General features: G+C 40.5%; 2 protein-coding genes across 2 annotated transcripts in view; both read left to right on the forward strand.

Moving 5' to 3' along the window:
• Nucleotides 1-1,456: 1,456 nt before the first annotated feature.
• fbxo36b (F-box protein 36b) lies at nucleotides 1,457-4,854 on the forward strand. The gene is made up of 4 exons (XM_072669127.1): nucleotides 1,457-1,556; nucleotides 3,755-3,863; nucleotides 4,014-4,186; nucleotides 4,394-4,854. The coding sequence occupies exons 1-4, from the start codon at nucleotides 1,461-1,463 to the stop codon at nucleotides 4,637-4,639; spliced, it is 624 nt and encodes a 207-aa protein (XP_072525228.1). The 5' UTR covers nucleotides 1,457-1,460; the 3' UTR covers nucleotides 4,640-4,854.
• Nucleotides 4,855-19,065: 14,211 nt separating this feature from the next.
• The window catches only part of grk7a (G protein-coupled receptor kinase 7a), a 14,250-nt gene continuing 8,629 nt past the window's right edge, over nucleotides 19,066-24,686 (forward strand). The window contains exons 1-2 of the mRNA XM_072668752.1: nucleotides 19,066-19,665; nucleotides 19,920-20,357. Coding sequence (XP_072524853.1) covers nucleotides 19,066-19,665; nucleotides 19,920-20,357 — 1,038 coding nt within the window. The remainder of the gene's footprint in view (nucleotides 19,666-19,919; nucleotides 20,358-24,686) is intronic.

The following is a 24,686-nucleotide window of genomic DNA, read 5'->3' on the forward strand; positions in this document are numbered from 1 at the left end:
TGTGCTCTGGTGCGTTATGTTGGTGGTTGCTGTAGGTTTTGGTTCAGTAATAGACACACAGTCACACAAAAACACTCCATTTAGAGAATCCTGATGTTCTATGAGAGGAACTAATGCAGATTTAATGGATCCTGCTCCGCCCAGTGAAAACCTTCTACCTGGTTTTGGAGGAGCATTGCTCTGAGGATTTAATTGCATTCAGCAACAAGAGCTTTGGTGAGGTCAGGATGTTGGATGGATGATCACAACCCCACCTCATCATCCCCAACTTATCCTAAAAGTACTGGATGGAGCTCCACCTGGGGGGCTTTATACCCCTCTAGCCCACGCCTGGCATTAGGCAGCGTGGAGCCAATAGGGTCATGATGTTGATCTGCTCCAGAGAGTCCTATTCTATTGGCAGTACTTCTTCTCTACAGGGACTAGACAAGCTGTGTGTGCATTTGCACATCTGTGTCAGCAATGGGTGCAGCTTAAAGGAGCAGAATGCATTTATTTATTAGAGGGGGGTGTCCACAAATATTTGGACATATTGTATTTAATCATCCTGGTCTGTTGGATTGAGCATCATGGTGAACATCTTCAGAAGGTCTTCTGAGCATTAATGCACAACTTAAAGTCCATTATTTAGCATCAGTGGCTTTCAGTACCCCTCATTCCTCCACACTGTTCGAGCTCAGGTGCTGCTGGTTCCTGATCTTACTGTGGGTTCTCCATCAGCCAGTGTTCTAGCTGTCAGCCTCAGCAGAGATCTGTTAGTACCTGACTACAGCAGAACCCTAACAGGAGCTTTGATGTCTCACTAATGATCATCTGATCAGCTCAGGAACATGTGAAGAGCCTGTTCTCACAGTCTGAGCTGTGAGCGGTGGTGCTGATCTTCAGGTTTGGAGCTCATTAACGAACGCTGAGAGAGGCTCTCTGCAGTTTATAAGAGTTAATAACTCATTAATAAATGATCTATGGGTGAAACACTGATCCTGGTTGGGGGTCAATAGTAGAAACCTATGGAGGAAGAGCTTCAACCCCGGCTGATCGAGAAGACTGAGGAGGAGCAGGAAGCAGAAACACCTGAACCAGCACCGTGGAGATGAACCTGGCTCAGTGAGACAGATCACTGTTCCCCTTTCATTTGTGTTATAACTGATTATTAATGATCTGTAAGGTGTTTATTGCTAATAACAATTGTCAAAAATATTCAACCAATCAGGAAGCTACTTACTCATACGTCATCGCTAATATAACCAAACTGCTGGTGAAGTTCAGCAGCGCGTGGAAGGCCGCGAGGAGCAGCTGTAGTGTTTTATAACTATAACTAATAAAATCTGGATTATTATTCGGTTTTTATCTCGGCTCGTGGTCGTGACGTCACCTGCAGGCGGACCTGGTTTAGCCACGCCTCTGCGTCGCTTTGACAACGGGTCTGCGCGTCCTCGTTGCCCTGACGACGAGACTCTAACATGGCGACTCTGCAGGGAGGGAGTCTGCTGGACATCGGGGGTCAGGGCCCAGCACCCCTGAAGGACTACTTCAACCTCCACATTACAGACACACAGGTACACTCCCCAGCCTAACTCACCTGCAGCAACACACCTGACCACACCTGAACACACCTGACCACACCTGACCACACCTGACCACACCTGAACACACCTGACCACACCTGAACACACCTGACCACACCTGAACACACCTGACCGTCCTCACACAGGCTTTATACTCAGACACAAACAGCTGTAGCTTAGCACAGTCAATACAACCCTCTGTGTTTATAACTGTAATATTTGATGATCTGGAGGTTTATCATTTTAATATTTGGAGATCTGGAGGTTTATCATTTTAATATTTGGAGATCTGGAGGTTTATAACTGTAATATTTGATGATCTGGAGGTTTATCATTTTAATATTTGGAGATCTGGAGGTTTATCATTTTAATATTTGGAGATCTGGAGGTTTATCATTTTAATATTTGATGATCTGGAGGTTTATCATTTTAATATTTGGAGATCTGGAGGTTTATCATTTTAATATTTGGAGATCTGGAGGTTTATAACTGTAATATTTGATGATCTGGAGGTTTATCATTTTAATATTTGGAGATCTGGAGGTTTATAACTAATATTTGATGATCTGGAGGTTTATAACTTTAATATTTGGAGATCTGGAGGTTTATCATTTTAATATTTGGAGATCTGGAGGTTTATCATTTTAATATTTGGAGATCTGGAGGTTTATAACTGTAATATTTGATGATCTGGAGGTTTATCATTTTAATATTTGGAGATCTGGAGGTTTATAACTGTAATATTTGATGATCTGGAGGTTTATCATTTTAATATTTGGGGATCTGGAGGTTTATAACTGTAATATTTGGAGATCTGGAGGTTTATAACTGTAATATTTTGAGATCTGGAGGTTTATCATTTTAATATTTGGAGATCTGGAGGTTTATCATTTTAATATTTGGAGATCTGAAGATTTATAACTAATATTTGGATATCTGGAGGTTTATCATTTTAATATTTGGAGATCTGGAGGTTTATAACTGTAATATTTGATGATCTGGAGGTTTATCATTTTAATATTTGGAGATCTGGAGGTTTATCATTTTAATATTTGGCGATCTGAAGATTTATAACTAATATTTGGAGATCTGGAGGTTTATCATTTTAATATTTGGAGATCTGAAGATTTATAACTAATATTTGGATATCTGGAGGTTTATCATTTTAATATTTGGATATCTGGAGGTTTATCATTTTAATATTTGGAGATCTGGAGGTTTATAACTGTAATATTTGATGATCTGGAGGTTTATCATTTTAATATTTGGAGATCTGGAGGTTTATCATTTTAATATTTGGAGATCTGAAGATTTATAACTAATATTTGGATATCTGGAGGTTTATCATTTTAATATTTGGAGATCTGGAGGTTTATCATTTTAATATTTGGAGATCTGGAGGTTTATAACTGTAATATTTGATGATCTGGAGGTTTATCATTTTAATATTTGGAGATCTGGAGGTTTATCATTTTAATATTTGGAGATCTGAAGATTTATAACTAATATTTGGATATCTGGAGGTTTATCATTTTAATATTTGGAGATCTGGAGGTTTATAACTGTAATATTTGATGATCTGGAGGTTTATCATTTTAATATTTGGAGATCTGGAGGTTTATCATTTTAATATTTGGCGATCTGAAGATTTATAACTAATATTTGGAGATCTGGAGGTTTATCATTTTAATATTTGGAGATCTGAAGATTTATAACTAATATTTGGATATCTGGAGGTTTATCATTTTAATATTTGGATATCTGGAGGTTTATCATTTTAATATTTGGAGATCTGGAGGTTTATAACTGTAATATTTGATGATCTGGAGGTTTATCATTTTAATATTTGGAGATCTGGAGGTTTATCATTTTAATATTTGGAGATCTGAAGATTTATAACTAATATTTGGATATCTGGAGGTTTATCATTTTAATATTTGGAGATCTGGAGGTTTATCATTTTAATATTTGGAGATCTGGAGGTTTATAACTGTAATATTTGATGATCTGGAGGTTTATCATTTTAATATTTGGAGATCTGGAGGTTTATAATTGTAATATTTGATGATCTGGAGGTTTATCATTTTAATATTTGAGCATGTATAGAGGTGTAGATGATATGAAAGTATGTAACTTGATTTTGTTTATTTATTTATTTGTTTATTCGAACATGTTTAATAATGTTCTAGGTTATCTGGAGGTGGTGGAAGATTTCTCTCAGGACTGAATCTCGAAACACAAAACCTGGAGAACTGAGGGAATCCCACAGCGATTATTTAGAAGACAGCAGACTGCAGAGTAATGATGCATTTCACATGTTTATAATAACTAATGTTAGATATTCCAGCTTTATGTGTTAAACCTGATCTGTGTATTTAAATATGTATTGGCTGGTTATGAATTCATAAAGTAGTTTTATTAACAGGCTGATTGGGTGTGGACCCTCAGGTCAGGTGGCGCTGGTGTTTGGTCCACGCATCTTACAATACTCCAGGGATCTGTGCCGGGGCCAGGGTGATTATATCCAGCGTCTGCCCGACTCTCTAATCCTGACCATCATGGCTCACCTGGGCCTAGAGGACATTGCGCAGCTGGCAGGAACCTGTTCCAGGTTTAAAAAGGTTTGTCTGTGGATTATTGCTGGAGTTTCTAAGTTTATCATGGCCATTTTATCAGAAACACCTACCATATCGGTGCACTATATGGGTTTGCATTCATCACAAGAGAGGGACCACCACAGGCCCTCCACTGTCCAAATATTAATGGACTGGTGGTCCATTCTCAGCACAGCAGACACACTGACATCTTTCCATGTGCATTATTTCCAGCTCTGTAGCTCGGAGGAGTTCTGGGAGCAGACAGTGAGGATGCACTGCGGCACTGTCTCGGCTGGGATGGAGGAACTGGCCGAGGAACTGGGCTGGAGAACCGTTTTCTTCACCAACAAACTGCAGCTGCAGAAACAGATCAGCCGCCGGAAACTAAAGAATGAAATGGTCAGTGCCGGCCTACAGGTGGACTCGATGATCAAGCTGGGGGACTGGACCACTGAGACCAAACATGGACTGAACTGAAGTGTTCTTCCAGAACTACTGTTGTGAGAGTGGACAAGCTTTGCAGAACAGTAATGAGAGACTGTAGCTCCGCCTCCTCAGTGTATATCACAGTACCTACATTTAGAGCATTATTAATATTCACCCTAATGAGAGACTGTAGCTCCTCCTCCTCAGTGTATATCACAATACCTACATTTAGAGCCTTATTAATATTCACCCTAATGAGAGACTGTAGCTCCGCCTCCTCAGTGTATATCACAATACCTACATTTAGAGCATTATTAATATTCACCCTAATGAGAGACTGTAGCTCCGCCTCCTCAGTGTATATCACAATACCTACATTTAGAGCCTTATTAATATTCACCCTAATGAGAGACTGTAGCTCCGCCTCCTCAGTGTATATCACAATACCTACATTTAGAGCGTTATTAATATTCACCCTAATGAGAGACTGTAGCTCCGCCTCCTCAGTGTATATCCCAATACCTACATTTAGAGCGTTATTAATATTCACCCTAATGAGAGACTGTAGCTCCGCCTCCTCAGTGTATATCACAATACCTACATTTAGAGCGTTATTAATATTCACCCTAATGAGAGACTGTAGCTCCTCCTCCTCAGTGTATATCACAATACCTACATTTAGAGCGTTATTAATATTCACCCTAATGAGAGACTGTAGCCCCGCCTCCTCAGTGTATATCCCAATACCTACATTTAGAGCGTTATTAATATTCACCCTAATGAGAGACTGTAGCCCCGCCTCCTCAGTGTATATCCCAATACCTACATTTAGAGCGTTATTAATATTCACCCTAATGAGAGACTGTAGCTCCTCCTCCTCAGTGTATATCCCAATACCTACATTTAGAGCATTATTAATATTCACCCTAATGAGAGACTGTAGCTCCTCCTCCTCAGTGTATATCACAATACCTACATTTAGAGCGTTATTAATATTCACCCTAATGAGAGACTGTAGCCCCGCCTCCTCAGTGTATATCACAATACCTACATTTAGAGTGTTATTAATATTCGCCCTAATGAGAGACTGTAGCTCCGCCTCCTCAGTGTGTATCACAATACCTACATTTAGAGCCTTATTAATATTTAAATGAGTGAGATATTGATTAAAAGCATTTTTGCTTGTTTCAGTGTTCTGCATATTTTGATCTCATATTTTTTCAAGCATTAATGAAATGGTTAGTTAAATAATGTGAGATTTAAATACAGATGTTTCTTTAAAGTGATAGTTCAGCCATGACTGTACATATTTGTACCTGTGTTGTAGAGAACAGTGAGTCAGATTCCACATAATCAGATTTATTAGAGATTACTGAACACCTCCACATGCTCGGAGAGCGAGTCTGATGATTTGCACCTGCAGTTAGCTCTATGCTAATTGGTGGAGTATAAGCTTCCATAATGTGCCGTAGCTCCAGTGTTAGGCATCAGTCATGCCGTGGCTGGGTGGAAACTGTGGAAATTAGACGTTTGACTGAGTCATGGTTGTAACCCACACCTGCTCGTTTATTTTGTTGTCTTTGAGAACCAGAAGACCACAGATTATTAAAGCAGTTGCTAAGCTTTTCAGGCAGAACTGCGTCCACCATGCTGCTTTCTGTACCTCAGCCTTCAGTCTGAACCCACATGTCTCAGAGTGAGAGCTGAGCTCAGAGTCGAGTTCTGTGTGAAACTGAGCTTCACTGTAGAGAAACTGACCCACTCTGATCTCTCTACAGTGGAGGTGAATGGAAGCAGGTGTCGGTCACCATGACTACAACACAGATACAGCCCATAATTTATCTTCTATCCAAACCCACCAGTGCAGCTACACGAGTCTTCTGAGTTTTATATGGAATGATGATGATGATGATGATGATGATGAAGGTAAAATAGTGAATAGAGAATCTGAACTAATGCAGTTTTCTTTAGGGACTACTTTCTGTAGCTGCACTACACCCTGCAGCATGTATCCCTCCACCATTTTAATGATCTGGTTCTAAAAGCAGGTTCTAGAGCCGAACTCTTCTCAGAACTCTGGTAGAACAGTGTCTCAGGCATCAGGCAGCGTCTTCATCACCATTAGGTGAAGAACTTTCTGTGAGGAGCTTTTATTAGAGCTTCAGACGTCTGCTTCCCTTCACCTCCACTGTAGAACCACAGCTCTGACTGGGGGAGCTTATCTAGAACCTCCACTGTAGAACAGCTCTGACTGGAGGAGCTTATCTAGAACCTCCACTGTAGAACTCCAGCTCTGACTGGGGGAGCTTATCTAGAACCTCCACTGTAGAACTCCAGCTCTGACTGGGGGAGCTTATCTAGAACCTCCTCTGTAGAACTGTAGTTCTGGATTTCTTCAGAATGGTCCGGTTCACTCCAAACCTGTTGTGAATGCTCATATCTTAACCATTTAATTATGCAGACAATTTGAAACACTGGTGATTTCATCATCAAAGGTTAAGCAGGCATTGCTCCAGTAAATGACAGTAAAGTGTGAATTGTCAGAAGGAGGATGTGTCAGTTCTACAGGTCAACCCCATCACCCCGCCTGTACACCAGGTTTTGTTCTGCTGAGTCTGAGGAGCGTATATAAGGCTGCTGATGGCAGTTTGCTTTACTCAGAGCATCTGAAGAGCGTCAGAGGTGAGCTTTCTCCAGACGTGAAGAGATGTTGACCCTCAGCTGTGAAACGGATTCTCTTTTTGAGAACCAGACAGGTAAGATAATAATTATATTATTATTATTATTATTATTATTATTATTATTATTATTATCATTATCATTATTATTATTATTATTATTATTATTATTATTATTTAATTTATATAGATAGCACCGTTTAAGATCTATATATTCAATCTATACAATATAGATCTAAAACCATTTTGGATTATATAAGTCATAGTCACTTTTTAGATCATCTCTGTCCATTAAAAAACATGTATCTCCTAAATGGAGACTTTACAGGAGAAGGCTAAGCTGTTCCTAACTTTGAACACATAAGAGTTTAATCCAAGCAATTTTAGAGTGTTTCTATTGGTCTACATTTACATTTACATTTACATTTATGGCATTTAGCAGACGCTCTTATCCAGAGCGACTTACAAAGTGCTTTGCTATTTACCCAAGAAAAGCCTTAGCTAGTTAGAATAGACTAATATCTGTTTATCCAGAGTTATTTACACAGTGTACAGAGCAGCTACACCATGATTGGAATATTTATTTCTTAGAAATAAAATCTCAACATTTACTTATTCAATTATACTGGATATTAATGTCATTAGAGCTTCATTCTGGATATTAATGTTATTAGAACTTCATTCTGGATATTAATGTTATTAGAACTTCATACTGGATGTTAATGTTATTAGAGCTTCATACTGGATATTAATGTTATTAGAACTTCATACTGGATATTAATGTTATTCAACTTTATACTGGATATTAATGTTATTAGAACTTCATTCTGGATATTAATGTTATTAGAACTTCATACTGGATATTAATGTTATTAGAGCTTCATACTGGATATTAATGTTATTCAACTTTATACTGGATATTAATGTTATTAGAGCTTCATACTGGATATTAATGTTATTCAACTTTATACTGGATATTAATGTTATTAGAGCTTCATACTGGATATTAATGTTATTAGAGCTTCATACTGGATATTAATGTTATTCAACTTTATACTGGATATTAATGTTATTAGAGCTTCATACTGGATATTAATGTTATTAGAGCTTCATACTGGATATTAATGTTATTCAACTTTATACTGGATATTAATGTTATTAGAGCTTCATACTGGATATTAATGTTATTAGAACTTCATATTGGATATTAATGTTATTAGAGCTTCATACTGGATATTAATGCAATTAGAACTTCATACTGGATATTAATGTATTATTGTATTATCATGTTTGTTTTATTTGTTGGAGTCTATGTTTGCGAACAGTCATGTGTGTGTTCTCCCTCTGTTCTTCCATTAGCATCACTGAACAGTTCCTCTGAGGACCTGCAGGTTCTAGATGCAGTGAAGGCGTGTGTCCACACAGTTTCTTTCATATCCACTGGAGTCTTCACATTTCTGATCACAATGACCGTTATGGGGTCTCGACTGTATAAGAACCCATGGTACCTCCTCCTGTGCCAGCACTGTGTGTGTATCTCTGGCTTCAACGTCCTGGGGTCTATCCTGCACAGCCTGAGATTCTTCCACTGGCCCACCAAACGTCTCACCTACTGGATCCTTTTAGACCTGCAGGTACATACAACAGACTCATGGCTGTGACTGTATTTTCTTTCCTTTAGAGGAACTTCAGATAAAGGCAGAGTGAGGGGAGGACAGTCTCCTACACCATCAGAAGACTCTTAGAAACTGGAGAGACCAGAACAGGTGATGCAGGAAGAGGCCTGACTCTCAAATCTACAACAGCGTCAGAGGTTTCTGAGAGTCAGCAGCATCTTGTGTGATAGGTGGCTCACATCACGATACCTAGCTCAGCTGAACACTGGAGCATGACTGAGTTTCAGCTGTATAGAGAAGACCTGGAGCTGCAGGTTGGACTGCAGGTGGAGTGGCAGTAAAAGAGTCTGTGCTAAGATAGTAAAATCGTCTGGGCCGAGCAGCACGGCCACTGGACTACTGATCAAAACATGGGTGTGTTCTAAAACTTCTGACCGGTAGTGTAGGTGGAACATTTTTCATTGTTTGTTTGTTTACTGTCCGCAGGTGGTGATGACCCATTGCCTGACTATAACCCTCACCCTGATGTGCATGTGCGTCTGCCTGTCCATCGTAAAGCCGCTTCACTACCCAGTGCTCGTCCACTGTTACTTCCCCTGGATGATCCTCCTGTCCTGGCTGCTGGCTTTGGTCAACCCTGTGGTCTTCACCATCCTAGCTTGCATCCAGCAACCATGGGATTACGTGACTGGTCTAAACACTGATGGTGCTACACCTCTGGAAAGCAAGGCCTGCGTCATCAGCATTGTTCTCCTGCTCGGCCTCATGGTCCTTCTCGTTTTCGGCAGCTATTTGCTGATCTGCTTCAAAGGCTGCCGTGCTGGACACTTAACCTGGTCCTGCAAGGCCTGCTGTACCATCCTAATCCACATCCTGCAAATGATCTTGTACATATTTCCAGCAATTATCCTCATCACCGGTTTTCACCATTCCCTAGCAGTTGCCTTGACCACCTTCCTGGTCTTAACCATAGCCCAGTGCTTTAGCCCTGTGTTTTATGGTCTGCGCTACAAAGCGCTCCAAGAAGAGCTGCCCAGATTTCTCCCACAGTGCCTCAGAAATCGTGTGGTTGTGGAGTTGTACAGTCCCAACACTGGACCCACAACCAACACAGGACGAACAGCTAGCACAGATTTGTCCACCACGGTGTTGATCAGCACGTCCATCTGGCACGCAAACATCACTCTGCCTGGCACGGTCGAGGAGGCCAAAATACGACCTGGGACAGAGCGAGATCAGGAGGATGCGGCCCAATTACCCAGCTTAGAAACTTGATTGTCCTGAATGGGCCTTGCATTACTGTCTCTCCTCGGGCCATATCTGTGTGTGATCTGATTGGCCGAGTAGTGTAGTGTGGTGTAGTGCAGTGTAGTGTAGGGTAGTGTAGGGTAGGGTAGGGTGGTGTAGTGTGGTGTAGTGCAGTGTGGTGTAGTGTAGGGTAGGGTAGTGTGGTGTAGTGCAGTGTGGTGTAGTGTAGGGTAGGGTAGTGTGGTGTAGTGCAGTGTGGTGTAGTGTAGGGTAGGGTAGTGTGGTGTAGTGCAGTGTGGTGTAGTGTGGTGTAGTGCAGTGTGGTGTAGTGTGGTGTAGTGCAGTGTGGTGTAGTGTAGTGCAGTATGGTGTAGGGTAGTGTGGTGTAGTGTAGGGTAGGGTAGTGTGGTGTAGTGCAGTATGGTGTAGTGCAGTGTGGTGTAGTGTAGGGTACCCACCTCTGAGAGAGCAAGGCCAGTTGTGCTCTCTCTGATTCCAGCTGCTGATGGCAAACAGCCTGAACCAGGGTTAGAAGAACCACCTTTTAAAGAGTTGCGTGACGACACTGTCACAGACACGTTTTCTCTGATCTACAGTCCATACAGTAAATATCACGGTCAGTTGCAGACAGTATGTCGACAGTAGTTGTGCTGTGATTGACTCTAGCTGCAGATCAGGTGGCTGAATAGCCTCATTGGGACATCCCTGATTAGATCAGTTTCATATTAAGGCACAAAAATCAGATTCATGGTAGCAGGTGTACATGCAGCACTGTTCAGAGGCTTTACACTCCTAACCCCGTCACTCTACCCCCCGTCTCTCAGCAGTGAGAGGGTTCTACTGTAGAAGCTCCAGATCTCATCAGAACAGATAAAGCAGCTGAACATAAATCCAGTAAAAAGGAGAAACAAGAGCTTCTCATTCTGAAGAAAGAAAGTAGTGAGATCTTGTCGGTGAGCTAGTCTGAAGAACAGAGCTCGGTTCCTCCAGGGTTCTCCTGGACGCCCCCCAGTCCAGCCAGCACAGCGTGGAGGATGTGTTCAACTCCATCAGCAGCAGCAGCAGCAGCAGCAGCAGCAGCTCATTTGAGTACAGAAGAGTTTAAGAGCTGATTACTGTGAAAATAAATACAGCTGCTTTTATGAGTGTGTGAGTGTGTGAGTGTGTGAGTGTGTGAGTGTGTGTGTGTGTGTGTGTGAGTGTGTGACCTGTAATAAATGTCTATGCATTATTAAAATGTAGTTAAAAGGCAGTTTGTTTTCTTTTGACCAGTGGTCATTACATTCACAGCAGTGAATGAGGTTAGACACTAGAGGGCAGCACACTTTCTCAGTTGTTGGCCTGGAACAGATCAAGGCCCCCTCCCAAAAATCACCTTAACTGGTACAGATTATTCATATTAATGTTATTAGAACTTCATACTGGATATGAATATTGTTAGAGCTTCATACTGGATATTAATGTTATTAAAACTTCATACTGGATATGAATGTTGTTAGAGCTTCATACTGGATATTAATGTTATTAGAGCTTCATACTGGATATGAATATTGTTAGAGCTTCATACTGGATATTAATGTTATTAAAACTTCATACTGGATATGAATGTTGTTAGAGCTTCATACTGGATATGAATGTTGTTAGAGCTTCATACTGGATATGAATGTTGTTAGAGCTTCATACTGGATATTAATGTTATTAGAACTTCATACTGGATATGAATATTGTTAGAGCTTCATACTGGATATTAATGTTATTAAAACTTCATACTGGATATGAATGTTGTTAGAGCTTCATACTGGATATTAATGTTATTAAAACTTCATACTGGATATTAATGTTATTAAAACTTCATACTGGATATGAATGTTGTTAGAGCTTCATACTGGATATGAATGTTGTTAGAGCTTCATACTGGATATTAATGTTATTAGAACTTCATACTGGATATTAATGCTATTAAAACTTCATACTGGATATGAATGTTATTAGAACTTCATACTGGATATGAATGTTGTTAGAGCTTCATACTGGATATTAATGTTATTAGAACTTCATACTGGATATTAATGTTATTAGAGTTTCCTTCTGGATATTAATGTTATTAGAACTTCATACTGGATATTAATGTTATTAGAACTTCATACTGGATATGAGTGTTATTAGAACTTCATACTGGATATTAATGTTATTAAAACTTCATACTGGATATTAATGTTATTAGAACTTCATACTGGATATGAGTGTTATTAGAACTTCATACTGGATATTAATGTTATTAAAACTTCATACTGGATATGAGTGTTATTAGAACTTCATACTGGATATTAATGTTATTAAAACTTCATACTGGATATTAATGTTATTAGAACTTCATACTGGATATGAGTGTTATTAGAACTTCATACTGGATATTAATGTTATTAGAACTTCATACTGGATATTAATGTTATTAGAGCTTCATACTGGATATTAATGCTATTAGAGCTTCATACTGGATATTAATGTTATTAAAGCTTCATACTGGATATTAATGTTATTAGAGCTTCATACTGGATATTAATGTTATTGGAACTTCATACTGGATATTAATGTTATTAGAGCTTCATACTGGATATTAATGCTATTAGAGCTTCATACTGGATATTAATGTTATTAAAGCTTCATACTGGATATTAATGTTATTAGAGCTTCATACTGGATATTAATGTTATTAGAGCTTCATACTGGATATTAATGTTATTGGAACTTCATTCTGAAACAGCTTACACCACAACAGTGTAACACAAACATTCCTTTGCTGATCTGAGAGGTTTAGTGAGCAGATGGAGGATGGATGATCTGTCACCCTCTACCCATAATTCTCTTCACAGGGGAGGTGATTGCAGGTGAGGAGCAGAGCTCGTACAGAGGACAGAAATGAGAGGTCAGTTTAAGAGAAGGTGGGAGTTGAAGCTTCTGGTAGGAATCTTATTGAGGAGGTCTTGTTTGAGGTCTCTACAGGGACAGTGTGTTCTGCATGTGCTGAGTGATGAAGCTATAGGTCAGCAGGTTTTTACCTTTGTACTGAATAAATTATATTTTACACTATGTGGACAAAAGTATTGGGACATCTGCTCATTCCTTGTTTCTTCTGAAATTAAGGGTACTAAAAGAGTTGATCCTGCTTATGTTGGAGTAACTGTCTCTACTGTCCAGAGAAGAAGACTTTCTAATAGATTTTGGAGGAGGAGCATTGCTGTGAGGATTTGATTGCATTCAGCAACAAGAGCATTAGTGAGGTCAAGATGTTGAATAAAATGGATATCATTCCTGGCATTAGGCAGCATGGTGCCAATAGGTTCATGGCTCCAGAGAGTCCTATTCTATTGGTAGCACTTCTCTACAAGGACTAGACAAGCTGTGTGTGTGAATTTGCACATCTTAAAGTAGCTGAATGCATTCATTAGATGGGGTGTCCACAAACATTTAGATATATAGTGGATATGTAATATTTATGTCATTCTATGATTAATTGTATGTTTGATTCTGTCTTTATGGAAGTTCTGTAGGTTAACTGGATTAGTACAGGGCTGCAGATCTGGGTCTGTATGGTTCATACCGCCATATTTCCATTTATCACTTATTTGTTCTTACAAACTTACAAACCAGATCATTTCCTGTTCTTAGCAAATGTTCTTGCTTTTGTGCAGTTTGACAGGGTCAAGCGTTTAACCTGATAAATGACCCATCACCGTGTTTCTGAAGTGTGTAAAGGAGTGGGTTAAAGATGGAGGTTTAACTGTGTTGATGTAAGCTGTAACATTTGTGACCTGACCTGTAGTTTTGTACTCATGTGCAATTACATTTCCATTAAAGGCATTTATCAGAAGCTCTTCTCCAGAGCCACTGACAGCAGTGCTGCTCTGTTCACTCAGAAAATACCCTTAGCCAGTTTGTAGAGGCTAAAATCCTAAAGACCCCTAAAGATGTAGACGCTGCACAATACAACGTCAGGGTGGATCCCTAGATACACCACACTGTGCCTGAACGGCCAACAAATCAAACAAGGTTTATTGACACACCACATTACACAGGTGTAAATGTAAGTACACTATACATACTACACATACACTAGACATACTATACATACAATACATACACTATACACACTATACATACACACACTATACATACTATACATACACTATACATACTATACATACACTATACACACTATACATACTGTGCATACACTATGCACACACTATACATACTATACACACACTATACACACTGTGCATACACTATACACACTACATACTATACATACACTATAGACACACTATACATACTATACACACACTATACATACTATACATACACTATACACACTATACATACACTATACACACACTACACGCTATACATACTATACATACGCTATACATACACTTACAGGATGATTCCTTAATATGCCCCGCCGTCTGAACACCGAGCACTGTGCAGCGGTAAACAGCGCTCTGCAGCAGTCGTACAGACTCTAATGTTAAGAACTTTAGGGTGTCGCACTTCAGCCAAGACAGACCAGCCGTCTGTTCATGTTGGAGAGACTTCCAGACATGCTAACTGCCCTCCTGCTGGCTGTGCTGAAGCCCAGTGAGGACTTTTTTTAAGAGGCTGAAAACTATTGAGCGCTCTGTTAAACGCTGCAGACTGAATCTCTTTGGTACATGTGTGTAAATGTGTTGACTGTGCAGCTTTCTTACAGTTTTCCCAAATGGCCTGGATGGGCTGGAAGCAGTGATTATACACTATATCAATGCTCTTCACCTTTACCATGTTTTCTACGATACCGTCGATACCGTCGATACCGATATACGATGATTAAGCCTCACCTCCAGCTCTAGAGTGAACCGCAAACATGTCAGTCCAGGGCAGCGTGACCTGGAAAGTGGAGTTGAAAATCTTAATTCTGTAATACTATAGTGTACGTGAACGAGACCCGCTCCATTAGGGAGCCCGGGACTCTTTCGGTTGGGATTATCTCATATCAGCTTAGCACTAAAGCATTGAGTCAACCTATATCGAGGCACAGCTTTAGATGCAGATTCCCTGCCGGCCCAGTAACGGACAGTCTGCCAAGGTGATGTAATTGATGTCACTGGATCGCATAAGGTAAAAAAACCCCGACATGACCAGCTCACATATTACACATATATTAAATAACACAACAGGACACAATCAGAAGAAGCAGATTATTGGCTTGCTGACCCTCATAAGTGGTCAGTCAGGGTGAAATGGGGTAACGCTTACAGATCTGCGTACTCCCTGCAGGGTGCAGCAGTGAGCATATGAGAAAGAGCAGGCGAGAAACTTGACGTAAGAGGCCGGGTAGACGCGAGGTAACATCATGAAGAGATTTGTGAAAGGCCTGAGAGAAAGCCAGCCTTCAGATCAGGAGCTGATTAGGCCAGAACTATAAAAACGGCAGGCTTGCACATAAAAAGGTCATCCGTAGCACGCGTACAGCACTAAAACACATAGACATAAGGCATAACAAAAAGAAAGGACATGAGCTCATTTTCTGAAGGCCTCGTTTTCAGATTTACTATCATCACTAACATTTTTGCAGGTGCATCAACAACCTCACAGTGGAAATGATTGTGTTACTATTTTTTATTAATTACAGAAAATGACTGTCATTAAACAATGAGAAGGATTCTGATATGATGGCGACACTTTTAGAAGTGGCTGCTTTTAGAATTAATGACATTATATGTGTAAGGACAGGATCAGCCACAGTGAGAGCTTTACACACACACACACACACACACACACACACCTGAACATAGGAGCAGCTCTAATCTGTAGTGTAATGCAGCAGTGTTGGCTGCAGCCTTTAGAGTGAATACGGCCAATAGCAAACGTTATAAATGTGCACCACTCAGACCAGTCACTTGTGGTGAAAGTGCACATTCTCCATGTCTTAATCAATGTTATTTTGATGAATTTTGGTTTTAGGTAAAGCTGTAGAGGTGTGTATGATCACCCAGGTGTGTTTAACTGGTCCATTAGTGCATGTATGGGACAGCTTTCAGCATCTAGTCTTGATTCTAGACTTGTGGTAACCCTTGGAGTCTGATTTTGCAGGTTTAGTGCCAAAGCAACACAGGTAGAAGAAATGTTTTTGAGGCTCACCAGCATCAACTGTTTGGAACTTCATTAAGATGAAAAGAGAGGACTGGTGAGCTTAGGAACCATGCAGGGACTGGAAGGCCTCCACAGCTTAAGAACCCCCCCCCCCCTGCACCTGTCCAACAGATCAGAAACACTTGTCAGGAGGCAGCTGTGGATTCATCAGTTAATAATGATGTAATCATGTACATTCTATAACTTTTATGACATGAAGGAACTTAAACATCAGTTTTGATGTTGAGTATTAAAAAATCCAACGTCTTTCACCAGACACATTCCAACGCCTTACTCATGTTGAAAGCCAAAACATCCACTCAACGTGAGACATTGTAACATCACTGGACGGTTGAACTGGGGTGTGAGGTAGCCAACAAAATATCAACGTCCAGTGATGTTAGCATTTTTGGTGGATGTTTTGCATGTGATGTGCGAAAGACGTTGGATTTTTTTTTTACTTCACATCAGAACATAAACCAACAAATGATCAACTTTAATAAATATAAAAATATCAATGTCCATCGTCTTATCTGATCCTTCTTCCTGGTCAAGGTTGCAGTGGGTCTGGAGCCTACCTGCAATGACTGGGCACAAGGTAAGAGTATCCCCTGGATAGGGAGCCAGTGCATCACAGAATTTTAATATCTTTATATACGTTATATAAATTACCATAACTATATTACTTTGGTAAATGTGTGTAAATGTGTAAATGTGTGACATCCTAAAAACAGTGAATTTAAAACTGCTGTTTTTAAAGCTTAGTTTTCACAAACAGCCTGAATGAACTGTCCAGCTGATCCAAGATGTGTCACAGTGATGACAAGAGCAAAATGTGCAGGTGCAAAGAAGCTGACCAAGATCTGAGGCATACCACTGCATCTGTTAAACATGATGGTGGTAGTGTTATAGCCTGGGCCTGCACGGCTGCCCCAGGTACTGGCTCACTTGTCTCAAATGACTGACGATGTAACTGATGTCGGCAGTGGCAAAACTAATTCTGAGGTTTACAGAAACAGCTTGTCAGCTAGAATCCAGGCAAAATGCCTCTAATCTCAGTAGATGGTGCTTCAACCAGCAGCAAGACAATGCTCAAAAAATACTGCCAAAGCAACAAAGAGGCTTTTCAAAGCCAACTCAGTCACCTGACCTGAAAGATCTGCTTAAACTGGGAACTAAGCCTGGAAGATGGCTGCAGAAAAAGTCTGGCAGAGCATCGACAGAGAAGATACTGAACATCTGGTGAAATCTGGGGAGTCAGAGGCTTCAGGCAGTTGCTGCATGCAAAAGACATGGAAGGATATGTATAAGAAAAGTTGTGATTTTTCCATAATGAAACTACAATGTATATAAAATATGATTTACTAAAGCCAGAGAATGTGAGAATGTGCTCATGTTAAACTACTGAGAGCAAAAAAAAAAAAAAAGAAAATGATGGAGGACTGTTAGTGGACTGGATGATACACACATAAAACAGCCTGAGAAGCCTGAGCTGAGTCGAACCTGAGTAGTGGACCTCATTAGGGTTAATCAGCTTTGCAGGCCTGGTCAGTGAATCCATTTTAGTTCATGTCCAGCCCATCTCCGTAGGACGTGAGGTAGGGAGAGAGGTGAGAAAGAGGGGGCCAGATTGAGGGTAAGCTCTTTGAAAAAGTGGAGTGTAAGTAAAGTAGATATAGAGGTGATAGAGTATCTTCCCCTAGTAACCTGGTCACACTGGAGCAGAGTGATGTTCTGTACAGATCCCAGAACCCTGCTGTTAGTAGATTTCAGTTCTCAAACTGATGTCTGGTGTGTGCAGTAAAGGCTGTCGGGACCAAAATATTGATAGTATTGATATTCAGTGTACATTTTCCAGAAGATGCAAAAAAGTGGTTGGCATTCGATTTTCGACAAGAGCAGTATGGTCCAGTTAAACAGTAGCTGAAACTTTGTGGACACCCCTTCTAAGGAATGCATTCGTCTACTTTAAGCTGCATCCACTGCAGAAGCAGAAGCAGTGCAACTGTGTTCTCTGGAATGATGGTGGAGCTCCATCCAGTACTTTTGCTGGAGATGAGTAGGGGAGTTCAGAATGATGAGGTGGGGTGGTGATCATCACCCAGCATCCCGACCTCACTAACTAATCAACTCCTCACAGCAATGCTCCTCCAAAATCTAGCCGAAAGCCTTCTTCCCTGGACAGTAGAGACAGGGTCAACTCTTTTAATAGCCTTGATTTCAAAAGAAATGATTAAATGAGCAGATGTCCCAATACTTTTGTCCAAGTAGCGTAGTATAGTCTCAGCTATGTAGATGGCCTCAGCATTTTTGTGGTTCTCAGTTGTGCTGAGTTGTTAGCTCCCACACCTTCTTTCTGCTCATTGTATCAACCTTAATGTTTAGGCAGCATCGCCCATTGGACGACTATCAGTTGGTGTTCTGCTTCTGGCTAAATTTAGTTGGCCATAAAGCTTCTTAGGGGAGAACCCTCTTATGGGTTCTTTCCATGAATAGTATCCAAGTATAGACCACACAAAGATACTTAAGTGAAAATCCCTGGCAGGTATTTAATTCTAAATGAGTAATTACTGGGTTTGTCAGTGTGTCTTGGTCCTGCAGGTGCGTGTTTCTGAGCAGCTCATTCGCGCCTTGGCTTTGGAGAGGGTCACACATACACAGGCACACACACATACACACCCTGAGAGTAAGCCGTAGCGTCCACTAGCTGTTCCGCGGAGCTCGAAGTTCTCAGGGTGGGATCTGATCTGAAACTGCCGCCAAAATGTGTGATATGGGGGCACTCGATAACCTGGTGGCCAATACGGCCTACCTGAAAGCCCAAGGTGGGGACGACAAGGAAATGAAGAAACGGCGCCGGAGCCTGTCCCTGCCCAAAGCCGAGCAGTGTGCCCCTCTCAGGGCCACCGTGGAGAAGGACTTTGAGTCCCTGTGCGAACAGCAGCCCATCGGACAGAAGCTTTTCAGGCAGTACCTGGGTCAGGCTTCGCCCGAATACATAGCTGCTGCCGAATTCCTGGATGAACTGAACGACTGGAACCTGGCCGAGGGCGCCGCCAAGGACAAGGCCCGAACCAACATTATCAACAAATTCTGCAAGGAAGGATCCAAGAGTTTTCTGTCCTACCTGACCGGAGATGTGCTGGCGAAGTGCAAGGCTGTCTCGGACAAGGACTTCGAAGAAGTGATGATGGACAAAGTGAAAGAAGCAACAAGGGAGTTCCTCAAAAGCAAGCCACTCACGGATTACCAGGCGAGCCCTTTCTTCGACAAGTTCCTGCAGTGGAAGGAGTACGAGAAGCAGCCCATCACTGACAAATACTTCTACGAGTTCAGGACGCTTGGAAAGGGTGGATTTGGAGAGGTAAGTTCTTCCCGCATGCCTGCAGATACTGTAGCTTTACAGGCTGTCAGTTAGTAAAAATCAGTCATTGGCAATGTTTGAGAGGTTAGAAGGGTTAGAAAGACAAGTCAGAGGTCAATGGTACCTTTGAGAGATTGCAACTTGTTGGCATCTTATGAAGTCACAGTTTTTGTGAAATTCCCCCTCAAAGACAAAGCAAGAGCATTCAATAGCTGCCAGGCTTCCTCTAACTCGGTCATGCTGATTGTTCCCAGGTATGTGCAGTGCAAGTGAAAAACACTGGCCAGATGTACGCCTGCAAGAAGCTGTGCAAGAAGCGTCTGAAGAAAAAGCATGGTGAAAAAATGGCCCTGCTGGAGAAAAAGATCTTGGAAAGGGTCAACAGCCCTTTCATAGTGAGCTTGGCCTATGCATACGACACCAAGACCCACCTGTGTTTGGTCATGACCCTGATGAATGGTGGCGATCTTAAGTATCACATTTACAGCATCGGGGAGAAAGGTATCGAGATGGAACGGATCGTTTACTACACCGCTCAGATCGTTACTGGCATCCAACACCTGCATGCCATGGACATTGTGTACCGTGACATGAAGCCTGAGAACGTTCTCTTGGACAGCCAGGGCCAGTGCCGTCTCTCTGATCTTGGTCTGGCTATTGAGCTTCCAAATGGGAAAACTACTACCCAGAAGGTGAGATACCAGCAGTTATTACTTTGGTGTAAAATTAGTAGCCACCATTTAGACAGGTATACGTCAGTACGAAACACATTCGAGCCCAACTTGTATAAAGTGTAGCTGCCAGAACCAGACTAAACATTGCACAACAGGGAAAGACCTGTAGATAGTGTAATGATATCCTTGAAATATAGATATTTGAGAAATTACTAGCCTGTAATCTCCAACCAATTCTCAGAGCAAACCAGACAGTCCAGACTTTTGCTTCCACCCTGCTCGCCAAACACATAGCTCGCCCATATGAGGTTCCATAGGAACTAGTTAAGAGCTATTACACTTTGTCAGCTGGTGACAATCAGGGATGGTTTGCATGCTGATGAAGATCACTTGGTACATGCAATACCAAAGAGTGCTCTAAACGCTCTTTGGATTACAATATAAGGTCAATTATCAAGTTCAAGAAGCTCTTTAAGGGGTTAAGATGTAAGGGGATAATAACAGTAGATGGGATCTTGTTCTAAATCACTGTTACTGGCCCCACGGTGGCCAGGTTCTCCATCCCGTTGGTTTTCTATCTGAGTAAACCTAGGGATTACTGCCTTGTTAGGAGTGCTCTGATGGGATGCCTCTTCATTCATTATATAACCCATTTGATCTCATGCTGAGTATAGCCACGCCAATTAAAAGACTCTCATTTGCATCCTGATCAATGAGCTTTGGTGACCTCATCTGCTCTGTTGGACCTCAGCTCCACAATGTCTGGTACATGGATGGATATGTTTTCTAGAACTGAGAATTACAAAACGCCTCCATGGTCAGACAATCTGTAATAAACTGATGAATAAGATAATCCTAGCAGAATGACAAAACCTATTTTTAGAGATCAGTAATCAATACATTTATTAATTAAATAATTAATTGATTGATTGATTAATTATAGTGGTAATAAACTTAGAAAGTTGAAACTGGATTTGTAGGTTGTAGATATGACTCAAACAACCACATACATAAACATTCAAGTCTGTCTAGTCTGATAACTGTCCTAAACCCTTAGTTTTCAAGTTGTTCAAATTATGACTTTCTGCCAAGTAAATTCACTCCTTTTTTATTCTACAGAAGCCAAAAAAGGCCAATCTAAGGCAGACTACCTCTGTAAACTACCTAGCTTAAGCCTGGTGAAGCTAGCTTAGCATACTGTGTCTGTAATGTGTGAACTCAGCACTTCAGCACACCAGAAACTGCTGTTTCTACCAAATAAAAACCAACTGACCATCTAAAAACACCAGAAACTGCTGTTTCTACCAAATAAAAACCAACTGACCATCTAAAAACACTAGAAACTGCTGTTTCTACCAGCTAAAAACCAACTGACCATCTAAAAACACTAGAAACTGCTGTTTCTACCAGCTAAAAACCAACTGACCATCTAAAAACACCAGAAACTGCTGTTTCTACCAAATAAAAACCAACTGACCATCTAAAAACACTAGAAACTGTTGTTTCTACCAACTAAAAACCAACTGACCATCTAAAAACACCAGAAACTGCTGTTTCTACCCGCTACAAAACCAACTGACCATCTAAGAACACCAGAAACTGCTGTTTCTTCCAACTGACCATCTAAAAACACTAGAAACTGCTGTTTCTACCAAATAAAAACCAACTGACCATCTAAAAACACCAGAAACTGCTGTTTCTTCCAACTGACCATCTAAAAACACTAGAAACTGCTGTTTCTACCAGCTAAAAACCAACTGACCATCTAAAAACACTAGAAACTGCTGTTTCTACCAAATAAAAACCAACTGACCATCTAAAAACACCAGAAACTGCTGTTTCTTCCAACTGACCATCTAAAAACACTAGAAACTGCTGTTTCTACCAACTAAAAACCAACTGACCATCTAAAAACACCAGAAACTGCTGTTTCTACCAGCTAAAAACCAACTGACCATCTAAAAACACCAGAAACTGCCGTTTCTACCAGCTACAAAACCAACTGACTATCTAAAAACACCAGAAACTGCTGTTTCTACCAACTGACCATCTAAAAACACTAGAAACTGCTGTTTCTACCAACTAAAAACCAACTGACCATCTAAAAACACCAGAAACTGCTGTTTCTACCAGCTACAAAACCAACTGACTATCTAAAAACACCAGAAACTGCTGTTTCTACCAACTGACCATCTAAAAACACTAGAAACTGCTGTTTCTACCAACTAAAAACCAACTGACCATCTAAAAACACCAGAAACTGCTGTTTCTTCCAACTGACCATCTAAAAACACCAGAAACTGCTGTTTCTTCCAACTGACCACCTAAAAACACCAGAAACTGCTGTTTCTACCAAATAAAAACCAACTGACCATGTAAAAACACCAGAAACTGCTGTTTCTACCAACTAAAAACCAATTGACCATCTAAAAACACCAGAAACTGCTGTTTCTTCCAACTGACCATCTAAAAACACTAGAAACTGCTGTTTCTACCAACTGACCATCTAAAAACACCAGAAACTGCTGTTTCTACCAACTAAAAACCAACTGACCATCTAAAAACACCAGAAACTGCTGTTTCTTCCAACTAAAAACCAGCTGACCATCTAAAAACACTAGAAACTGCTGTTTCTACCAAATAAAAACCAACTGACCATCTAAAAACACCAGAAACTGCTGTTTCTTCCAACTGACCATCTAAAAACACTAGAAACTGCTGTTTCTACCAACTAAAAACCAACTGACCATCTAAAAACACCAGAAACTGCTGTTTCTTCCAACTAAAAACTAGCTGACCATCTAAAAACACTAGAAACTGCTGTTTCTACCAAATAAAAACCAACTGACCATCTAAAAACACCAGAAACTGCTGTTTCTTCCAACTGACCATCTAAAAACACTAGAAACTGCTGTTTCTACCAACTAAAAACCAACTGACCATCTAAAAACACCAGAAACTGCTGTTTCTACCAGCTAAAAACCAACTGACCATCTAAAAACACCAGAAACTGCTGTTTCTTCCAACTGACTATCTAAAAACACCAGAAACTGCTGTTTCTACCAGCTTAAAACCAACTGACCATCTAAAAACACCAGAAACTGCTGTTTCTACCAGCTAAAAACCAACTGACCATCTAAAAACACCAGAAACTGCTGTTTCTACCAAATAAAAATCAACTGACCATCTAAAAACACCAGAAACTGCTATTTCTTCCAACTGACCATCTAAAAACACCAGAAACTGCTGTTTCTACCAGCTTAAAACCAACTGACCATCTAAAAACACCAGAAACTGCTTTTTCTACCAAATAAAAACCAACTGACCATCTAAAAACACCAGAAACTGCTGTTTCTACCCGCTAAAAACCAACTGACCATCTAAAAACACCACAAACTGCTGTTTCTTCCAACTGACCATCTAAAAACACCAGAAACTGCTGTTTCTTCCAACTGACCATCTAAAAACACCAGAAACTGCTATTTCTACCCGCTAAAAACCAACTGACCATCTAAAAACACCACAAACTGCTGTTTCTTCCAACTGACCATCTAAAAACACTAGAAACTGCTGTTTCTACCAAATAAAAACCAACTGACCACCTAAAAACACCACAAACTGCTGTTTCTTCCAACTGACCATCTAAAAACACTAGAAACTGCTGTTTCTACCAGCTAAAAACCAACTGACCATCTAAAAACACTAGAAACTGCTGTTTCTTCCAACTGACCATCTAAAAACACTAGAAACTGCTGTTTCTACCAAATAAAAACCAACTGACCATCTAAAAACACCAGAAACTGCTGTTTCTACCAGCTAAAAACCGACTGACCATCTAAAAACACCAGAAACTGCTGTTTCTACCAGCTAAAAACCAACTGACCATCTAAAAACACCAGAAACTGCTGTTTCTTCCAACTGACCATCTAAAAACACCAGAAACTGCTGTTTCTACCAAATAAAAACCAACTGACCATCTAAAAACACCAGAAACTGCTGTTTCTACCAGCTAAAAACCAACTGACCATCTAAAAACACCAGAAACTGCTGTTTCTACCAAATAAAAACCAACTGACCATCTAAAAACACCAGAAACTGCTGTTTCTACCAGCTAAAAACCAACTGACCATCTAAAAACACTAGAAACTGCTGTTTCTACCAGCTAAAAACCAACTGACCATCTAAAAACACCAGAAACTGCTGTTTCTACCAGCTAAAAACCAACTGACCATCTAAAAACACCAGAAACTGCTGTTTCTACCAACTAAAAACCAACTGACCATCTAAAAACACCAGAAACTGCTGTTTCTACCAAATAAAAACCAACTGACCATCTAAAAACACCAG

The sequence above is a fragment of the Salminus brasiliensis genome, chromosome 23, assembly GCF_030463535.1.
Source record: "Salminus brasiliensis chromosome 23, fSalBra1.hap2, whole genome shotgun sequence".
In the NCBI taxonomy this organism is placed as follows: Eukaryota; Metazoa; Chordata; class Actinopteri; order Characiformes; family Bryconidae; genus Salminus; species Salminus brasiliensis.